At 44.4% G+C, this 10,180-nt stretch overlaps 1 protein-coding gene across 1 annotated transcript; it reads left to right on the top strand.

Annotated features, from left to right (window-relative positions):
* Positions 1-907: 907 nt before the first annotated feature.
* Positions 908-2,577, top strand: LOC143030321 (uncharacterized). Its single transcript, XM_076193474.1, has one exon. It carries the CDS (start codon positions 908-910, stop codon positions 2,225-2,227), a length of 1,320 nt encoding a protein of 439 aa, XP_076049589.1. The 3' UTR covers positions 2,228-2,577.
* Positions 2,578-10,180: the final 7,603 nt, after the last annotated feature.

Raw genomic sequence — 10,180 nt, 5'->3', positions numbered from 1 at the left:
AAATGAGAAGGAGTACAAGAACAAGCTGAGAAAGGAGTGAAGGATAGAGTAGAACTAAGAGTGGAGGAGGAATGGGGATGGTTCAAGGAGGGAGCCACAGGGTCTGCAAGGTTAGTGTGTGCAACAAGGAGGACAGGAGGAAATAGAATCAAGGGTAGTGAATGGTGGGATAAGGAAACAAGGTTGTAGAAGAGAAGCAAGCATTCAGAGATTGGTTACAAAATAGGACAAATCATATGAGAGGTACAAAGAAAAGATATATAAAGCACAAGATAAAGTAGGCAAAAAGGAGAGCAGGTGAGAGAAGGTCATATTTAGATTCAAGTCTTGTGAGCCCAAATGTAGAATATTGTGAAGTTACATCAACATGTGATTGCTGTACACAGCTGGGCGATTCCCCATTTCCAAATGTTGTGACATGATGAAAAAGCTAGAGCAAAGTTGAGTCATTCTGCTCATGGTAGGGTGAGTATGCATGTAGCTATTGGATGATTTTCAGCACATTTCTAATGAAAAAGTTGAATGCAACATATATCTGTTAGTGTTTCTACCTACATTATGTTAGGTGATGGTATGTACAAAGGTTTGTTTAGGTAAAAAGGACTTTAATATCATATAGTTTGTGTGTGAAACCTTCAGAACCCTATTACAGTGTATTATACAATTTCAAAGAGTTAGATGCCAATCTTATAATTACATTTTTTTTTCCAGGATGAGGGTAACTATCATCATTTCTTTAAAAGAGCTATCCATAGATTCCAAATGTGTTATATGATGAAAAGGATCTGAAGTGACACTGACGGCACAGCTATATCACAAGTCATCTTAAATATCCTGTGATTACCGGAGAGAAGCCTTTTTAGTGTGGCCTGTATAATTCTACTTTCTCATAAAAGAGTGATCTCAAATGGAACAAAATTCACCACAAAGATCATGTGATGACCCACAGAGCAGAAATCCTTTCCAGTGTGACCCGTGTGATTCTTCTTTCTCAAACAAGGAGACTCTCACAAGGCATATGGGGACCCACACAGGAGAGAAGACACTCCAGTGTGACCTTTGCAATAAAACTTTCACACAACCATGTCACCTGGAAGAACACACAATGATCCACACAGAAGAGAGGCCTTTCCAGTGTGACCTCTGTAGTTCTGTTTTCTCACAAGAGAGATATCTAACACAGCATATGAGAACCCACACAGGAGAGAAGCCTTTCCAGTGTGACCTCTGTGATTCTGCTTACTCACGAAAAGGTCATCTCACACAGCATATGAGGACCCACACAGGAGAGAAGCCATTTCAGTGTGTCCTGTGTGATAAAGCTTTCGTACGAAAGGAACACCTCAAAGAACACATGATGATCCACACAGGAGAGAAGCCTTTCCAGTGTGACCAGTGCGATTGTGCATTCTCAAGAAAATATGCTCTCACACAGCATATAAGGACCCACACAGGAGAGAAGCCTTTCCAGTGTGACGTCTGTGATTCTGCTTTCTCACTAAAGACTAGTCTCACACAACATATTAGGAGCCACATAGGAGAGAGGCCATTTCAGTGTGTCCTGTGCGATAAAGCTTTTTTTCGAAAGGCTCAACTCAAGGAACATTTGATGATCCACACAGGAGAGAAACCTTTCCAATGTGACCAGTGTGATTCTGCATTCTCAAGAAAATATTTTCTCACACAGCATATGAAGATCCACACAGGAGACAAGCCATTCCAGTGTGGCATGTGTGATAAAGCTTACTCACAAAACAGTTATCTTACAAAGCATATGAGGACCCACACGGGAGAGAAGCCATTCCTGTGTAACCTTTGTGATAAAGCTTTCACAACTAAACATATCCTCAAAAATCATATGATAATCCATACAGGAGAGAAGCCTTTCCAGTGTGTCCTGTGTGATTCTACTTTCTCACAAAAGGGTTCTCTCACACAGCATATGAGGACCCACACAGGAGAGAAGCCATTCCAGTGTGGCATGTGTGATAAAGCTTTCTCAAATAAGATGTCTCTCACACAACATATAAGAATCCACACAGGAGAGAAGCCTTTCCAGTGTGACCTCTGCAATTCTGCTTTCTCACAAAAGGGTTCTCTCATACAGCATATGAGGAGCCACACAGGAGAGAAGCCATTCCAATGTGGTTTGTGTGATAAAACTTTCTCAAAAAAGTGTTATCTCCCAAGGCATGTGAGGACCCACAAGGAGAGAAGCCATTCCTGAATGGCCTGTGGGATCAATCTTTCCCACATAAGTGTAATCCTATATCACACGATGATCCAGTGTGTCCTGTGTGATTCTGCTTATATCCGAATGGATTCTCTTGCATAGCATATGAGGACCCACACAGGAGAGAAGCCTTTCCAATGGGACCTGTGAAATTCTGCTTTCTCAGAAAAGAGTTATCTGAAAAAGCATACGAGGACCCATAGTATAGATGAGCCATTTCTTTGCGACCTGTGCATGTAGCTTTCTCACAAAAGAATCAGCTGAAATGTTATGACCAACATAGGAGAGTAGCCTTTCCAGAGTGGCCTGGGTAATTCTGCTTTCTCACAAAATGGGTCTTTAATTGTCACATGTTTATAAATAAATGAAAACTAAAAAAGTCTCTTCCTTGTATACATTTCTGGTGGAAAATTCAAATGTCGACGATTGAGTTTTGCCAACGGAAATGTGGAGATGGAAGAAGACGACTGAATTTCATTTATTCGTTTATATATCTATGCATCTATTTGTTTCACTTTTTTTTTTTTTTTTTTTTTTTCTATAGCATCTGCCCGATTCTTAAAAGGATCGTTTTTATCGAATCGTTTTCCTCCCACTATGGCGGCCGGCCGGCCGCGCACGGAAGAGAGATGAAGCCACCTACATCTCCCTCTCTTCCCTCCCTTCCTCTCTCTCTCCCTCCCTCTCTCTCTACTTCCTCTTTCCTACTTCTTCCGTCTCCTTCCCTCTCTCTCTACTCTCTCCCTCCCCCTCCTCTCTCCTTCCCCCTCCCCTCTCCCTCTCTCTCCCCTCTCCCTCCCTCCCCTCTCCCCTCCCTCCCCCTCCTTCCCTCCCTTCCCCTCCTTCACTCACTCTCTCCCCCTCCCCTCTCTCCCTCCATCCCTTCTCCCCCTCCCTCCCCTCTCCCCCTCCCTCCCCTCTCTCCCTCCTCCTTCCCTCACTCTCCCTCTCCCTCCCCTCTCCTCTCCCGCCCTCCCCTTCCTTCCCTCACTCTCTCCCCCTCCCTCCCTTCCCCTCTCTCCCTCCATCCCCTCTCCTGTAGTGTATGCAAGTTGTTATAATGTCTATTAGTATTTTGTATACATCTTTGGAGAGCACGACACCCTAGGTTCTCTCACTCCTCTTTATGCCCTTGCTCTCCACACACACCAATCCCCCCCCCCCCGCCCTTATGTGAGAAAAGAAAGAGCATCAAGACTCGCATCTAATCTCAAGTCCGAACTGAAATCGGCTCTCACATCTTCAGACTGGTTTGACGCTGATAACAAAATCTCCCTTGCCAATGTTGTTTTCCTCATTCCCTACTTTCGATTTCTTTCTCTTCTCCATCCGGACACCTTATCCAAAACTTCGTCCGTCCAGTTCACTCCAGGCATGACCTTAACAGATTTTGCTCATAAAATTTATGATTCACCCAAGACATTGTTGCCCAGCCAGTCTCTATCACCAAACCCACATTCCCTATTCCCCATATTTCCAGATCTTCATCTCGTCATAAGTACACTTCTCGCACCAGATCCAACTCCTGTCCTAGACATAGATCCTCCTTCCGTCACACCGTCATCTGCTACTTCTGTCAGAAACCGGGACACTATGCCAACCGTTGTCCTTTCCATCTTGCCACTCCTCCCGATAAGCAATGCCCCATTCATGGCCTTTGTTTTCACGGTGCTGCTGCTGACTGCCGTGTTTTGAATTCCACACTTTCTAATAAGACCTTCTCTTCCCGTCAGACTTCCCCTTCTTCTTCTCCTCAATGATTATCTGCCTCTGTTTCTCTCAGGACAACCCCTCCCAGCATGCATGTCCCATCCCCACCACCCGCCCCCTTGCCGTCCCTTCCCATATGGACTCTTTCTAACTCTAACAAATGGTCACATGCGCTTTCCATTCCTGCTACTGTACCATCCCTAAATCTCTCTTCATAGATACTGGATCCCCTGTAAATATTATATCTTCTTCTACCTTCCTCAAACTCCGCTCCTCCTATAAGCGTGTCACCTTCTTGTATCCCTCCGACTTACAACTTACTAACGTAGATAGTGTTCCATTTCCAGTTCTAGGTAAGATCCATCTTCCAATCAGTCTCAATACTCAGAGTCCAGAGATTCAAACTCCCCTCTATGTGACCGATGTACAGTTTCCTGCTGATGTGCTTCTAGGTCTACACACTATGCGGCGATATGGCATTGTCGTCTACCCCCCATATCATGGCATTGCTTATTGTCGTCATTTCATTCCTACTCTCTCTTTGGCGACTACCCCTACAGTTCCTAGTTCTGCGCAATCCACCTTCCCTCCCCAAAGCATGCCAGTTGTTTCGGTTCCCACTATTGCTGCTGATTCCCCCCCCCCCCCTGACCAGGTTCAGGCGCTTCCAACGGATCGTACTTCCTCCCTGCCTCCTCTAGATCCCACTTCCCAGGACGCTGTACAGCCGTCGTCTGAACCTTCCCTTCAGACTTCACTCCCTCCTTCCAGTGAACCTGCCTTGATCAAAGCTTCCAACCGTACGAAGTGAATGCGTTCTTCTCGCATGTCAAAATCTAGGAAACGGAATACCAAACACACTTCCCCTTCTCCAGAATTCTCTCCAACAGAACAACATTTCTCTCCTCCCTTAGATTAATTGGTAATTACCTCCTCCCCTGTTTCCACTGTGCTTTCTACCATGTGTCGTACTACTCGTGGAGTGTTAACAAGAACCGTGACTCTACCACATGAGTATTGCAAAGTGTAGCTTCGCATTTTCTGAGCTCAAGAATACGATATTTATTGTATGCCACAACCCACCCGTGTCAAAGGCATATCGCTAAATTCAACCTTATCCACTACCACAAAGAAAGGTCATACTTCTTTTCTAGTTGCCAATGACACTAATGCTCCCCTCCATTTCAAACTTGGTACAAACTTTATGTGATTTTCTAGTGTATCCTTCAAGAGCAAAAGTCATCGATGACCACGATTCTTTCTTGTCAGTTTGTACCATTAACTCCGATGTACCTCATGCACAGGTTCCTATTGATGCATCTCACTTCAACTCCCTTGACTTTCCCGATGCTCAACGGGATTTAGTTTCTTTATTCAATGCCTTTCGTCATGTCATTGCCTTGCCAGGTGAATCCCTAGGTTCTACTGACCTCATTCAACATCACATTCCCCTTCGAGATGGCTCCAAACCTTGCTACATTCCGGCTTACAGAATGCCACACAGTAAACGCAAAATTGTGGACAAGCTCATTGCAGACATGCTTGCCCAGAAAATCATTGATCCCTTCATTTCTGAATGGAATTTCCCCTTGTTGTCCCAAAACCAGATGGTATCTTCCGGCCTGTTGATTTTCGAGAACTCAACAAGATCGCCATTCCCGAAAGGACGCCCATTCCTGTATTACAGAAAACCCTCCATTCTGTTGGTCAGAATAATACTGTCTTTTCAACTTTAGACCTAATGTCAAGCTATTTCCAGATTCCTCTTACTCCAGAAAGCCGACCCCTAACAGCCTTCTCAAACCCTTCTGGTCATTTTAATTTCAAACGCTTAGCTATGGGTCTAACCTCTCCTGTCTTCACAAGACTTATGCATACTGTTCTTGATGGCTTACTTGGTGATAATGTCTTTATGTATTTAGATGACATAATAGCTTGTAAGTCAATACCCGAACACATTCAAACCCCTCAAGTATTTTCTCGTCTTGCTGATGCCAACCTCAAACTCAAGTTGAGCAAATGCTCTTTTCTCAAGAAAGAAATTCGTTTACTTGGTCATGTCCTCACTTCTCATGGCATTCTTACTGTTCCTGATAAAGTCAAAGCTGTTGCTGACTTCCCTCGTCCCACGGACTTTGAGCACCTTCGCTCCTTTCTTGGACTCTCAGGATAATACCTCAGGTACATCCGCAATTATTCTAAAATCGCAGCTCCTCTTCACTGCTAAAGAAAAAAGTTCCTTTCCACTGGTCGGTCGTCTGCACATGAACAAGCTTTTGCAGACTTAAAGAATGCCCTTACTACTGCTACTGTATTAGTTTTTCCTGACTATGACTTACCTTTCATTCTCTACACTGATGCCTCTTTCCAAGGTTTTGGTGCTATCCTTATGCAAGAACAAGACACACACCTTCGCCCCATTGCCTTTGCCAGCGGACTCCTTAACAAAACTGAACGTAACTATTCTGTTACTGAAATTGAAGCTTTAGCGGTCATATATGCTCTTCGACATTTTAGGGAAATCATGCTAGGCTATCCCGTCACAGTCCATACAGACCACCAGGCACTTCTTCAGCTTTTTAAAGGCAAGAACCTGTCCGGGAACCTTGCTCGCCGGTTCTTGACCATTCAGGAATTCAATCCCACCTTCTCTTGTGTGCACGATAAAGCAAACAATGTTGCAGACGCACTTTCTCGGAATGTTGCTGCTATCGGTTCCCTCCCTCTGCCAGTCACTCTTACTCATGTGCGTATTCATGCAGCTCAAAGATCCGACCCAATGTGGAAACGTTTGATATTTTCTCTCGAGTCAGGAGATACATCAGACCTTACAGACTTCCCTACCTCCTTGGAACATTTCAGACTTGTCGATGACGTTCTTTACTACGCAACCACACTTTCCAACAAGCATGAACCAAACAGACTTGTACAACAATTCGTAGTTCCTTCTGACTTAGTACCTGTAGTTCTGTTCCTTTTACATGATTCTCCACGTACTGCACATCCAGGTAAAGACAAATGCTTAGCACTGGCCAGGCTTCAGAACTTTTGGCTTATTATGAGAAAAGATACCCATGCCTACATTGACTCTACCATTCGTGCGCTAGCCATAAAGGTAAAATTCACAGTAAAGTTCCATTTTGTCTTATCTAATCCCTAGCAAACCCTTTGACATGGTTGCGATTGACCTTCTCAAATCATCACTCACTTCAAGTGGAAATCAGTACCTGTTTGTGTGTATGGACCATTTTTCCAGATTCTGTATCCTTGAACCTGTTCCGGACAAGACTGCTAAAACAATTGCAAAGACCTTCATTGACAAAGTTATTGGCCCTTCACTACTCCCAAAATTCTTCTCTCTGACAATGGAACGGAATTCAACAATGAGATTCTTTCAAATATTTGCAAATCCTTTCAGATAGCAAAGTGTAATATCGTTGCATACCACCCCACCCAAAACAGAAAGATTCTCAAAGTTCTCCGACACCTCGCTTCCGACCTTTATCTCTCCTGGGATCACCATGTCCCTATGATTCAGTCTTGCCTAAACAGTGCCATTAATAGGTCAATATCAGAGTCGCCTCACTTTGTCATCTTTGCTTCAGACAAGCGACTTCCATATGTCCTTCATGCTTCAGATATAGGCCCCATTTACAACCTTGGTGATTTTGTAAAGGTTTCACTTGCACATTTCAGCACTCTCTTCAAGAGAAATACTTATTCTCTTTCACCAAAGACGAGATGGCCCGTTTTCACAATAAGAATGCGAGAGTATGGCATTGCAATAAGTGACATCGTGTATACCCAGAACCGTTCTCCCTCTTCCAAGCTTTCACCAAAATTCCTTGATCCCTTCCGTGTCCTCGCCTTCGAACCTACAAAGTCAAATTGAAATATTTACATTCAGACATAGAAACCATTATGCACCTGGACACCCTTAAGCTCTTCTCCCGAGGTGTAGACTGCGACACTGACCCTCCGAATCCCACCGACACACTTCCCCCTTCCCTTCCCCATTCACCGTCCCCTGTCTCCCACCCATATAATCTTTGCAGCCGTCATACTTGTTCTTAAACCTTCTAACCGTCTAGCTGCCAAAGTGTTCTCCACTTCCATCTTTCCAAAACTTTAGAATTTATATGTTCTTATATATAGTTCTTTATGCCTTCATGTTAATTCAATAACCTCATGTATATATCATTGATTTCTAATTCAAATTGTACATCGCTGGGGTCAGCGACAAGATAGTTGGCCAGGCATTTGTAGTATATGCAAGTTATAATCATATTAGTATTTTGTATACATGTAGGAAATGCAAGTGATGCGTAATTGGATGTGTGTGTTCGCACGTATGACGCGTTCTGGAAGTTTCGGGAATAAAGCATAATTGTCATTTCTATTTACATAATTAGATTATCATTTCTATTATTGTAATACAAAAGTTTAATGAATGTAAAATAGATTACTATCATATTATCAAACTAATTTTCATATCATTTGAATGTCTGCCATTTTCTGTGTGGAAGCGTATAAAAAGGAAAATAAATTGAAACATGGTAACCATAGACTATGCCTAGTGGAAAGGACGCGCAGGGTGTGACGCGGATTAGTCAGTTCTAAGTGGGTTACCAGAGTGAGAGGTTAACGTGTGAGTGACAGACAGGTATGTACCAACAGGATCAAAATAAACTGTGAACCGGAACTTTAATGTATTCATCACAACCTATGTTGAGACATACAACGGTCCCACACTCCCCCTCCCTCCCCTCTCCTCTCCCTCTTCCTCCCTCTCCCTGCCTCTCACTCACTCACCCATGCCGCCTGGAAATGCCACTCGCTGATGATCCCTCCCTTCCGTCTTTCCTTCCCTTCCTCCCTCTCCCTCACTCCTTCTCCTCTCCCTCTCTCCCTTCCCATCCCCTCTCCGTCTTCCTCTTCCTCCCCTTCGTCTCTCCCTCCCCTCCCTCTTTCTTCTCTCCCTCCCTCCCTCTCCCCTCTTCCTCTCATCCCTCCCTCTCCCTGCCAGTCCTCACACACTCATATCCATGCCGCTTGGAACTACCTCTCGCCGATGATTTTTGTGCTCTCGACCATGTCCCGGCCGGGGCCGGACGCGACGCACATTTGGACGAGGCCCCGCAGGTCGACGTCTCCGGGTGGCAGGGGTCCCCCGAGGCTAGGCAACGGGGGACGTGGGTGTTGGGGATCACGTCGCCGAATTTGCTCTGGGCGAAGGCCGCCACAAAGTTCCACTGTCAGGGGGAGAAGGAGGATTGGGTGATCGACAGACAGCATTGTCCTGATGAAGAGACTGACAGCGTTGTCATGACGAAGAGCCTGTTTATCAATGGACGCAATATATATATATATATATATATATATATATATATATATATATGTGTGTGTGTGTGTGTGTGTGTGTGTGTGTGTGTGTGTGTGTGTGTGTGTGTGTGTGTGTGTGTGTGTGTGTGTGTGTGTGTGTGTGTGTGTGTGTGTGTGTGTGTGTGTGTGTGTGTGTGTGTGTGTGTTTGTGGTAGGGTGGTGAGTTTAAACGCCAAGAATCCGTCGAAGTTTTATTCATGACGATTCGTCCAACTAGGACTTCTTCAGAGTATACACAAGTGGGACAAAGACAACTTATATAATCGCACAGCTTACCCCGTTCCTCCCCGGTCAATGTTGTTGCCATCTCGCTTTCGTCTTGTCTGGTGGATAATTAGGCCGCTTGCTACCCTCGCCAAATTGACAAAACCGTCCCGATGATTGCTGCATGGGAGTGAGGTAATATACACTGCCTCAATTGTCCTCCTTTCTTTTTTGTTAAGGTGCTCCATAATGGACTTAAAAAGGAAAGTAGGACAATTGAGGCAGCGTATATTACCTCACTCCCTGTCTTTTCCTTTCAAGATTGTGAATGAAACGTACATCTAAATTCCTCGAAGAATAGACCCTCTTTAATTTTTCCTTTTTTTTTCGCGTCCTGGAGAATACAATTGGCACGAGTGAACATGATTGATCTTGTGTTTGGTAATTCCCCTGGTTGGGCCGGAACTACGCCCATTAGTTGACCACCGCCAATGATAACAGAGATAACTATCTCCAAAAGAGAAAATCCAACTTGAGGTCCTCGGACCACAGACCACACTAGCTACCAAAAAGAGTTGTACGGTTCGGTTTGAACCGTTACATCTGCACTTGCAAGAATTTTTTGTGGTACCTACGACAACCAATGGTCAA

Source organism: Oratosquilla oratoria, chromosome 12, assembly GCF_046742065.1.
Source record: "Oratosquilla oratoria isolate Oo_2021 chromosome 12, ASM4674206v1, whole genome shotgun sequence".
Taxonomy (NCBI): domain Eukaryota; kingdom Metazoa; phylum Arthropoda; class Malacostraca; order Stomatopoda; family Squillidae; genus Oratosquilla; species Oratosquilla oratoria.
This window is presented reverse-complemented; position numbering and strand designations above follow the sequence as displayed.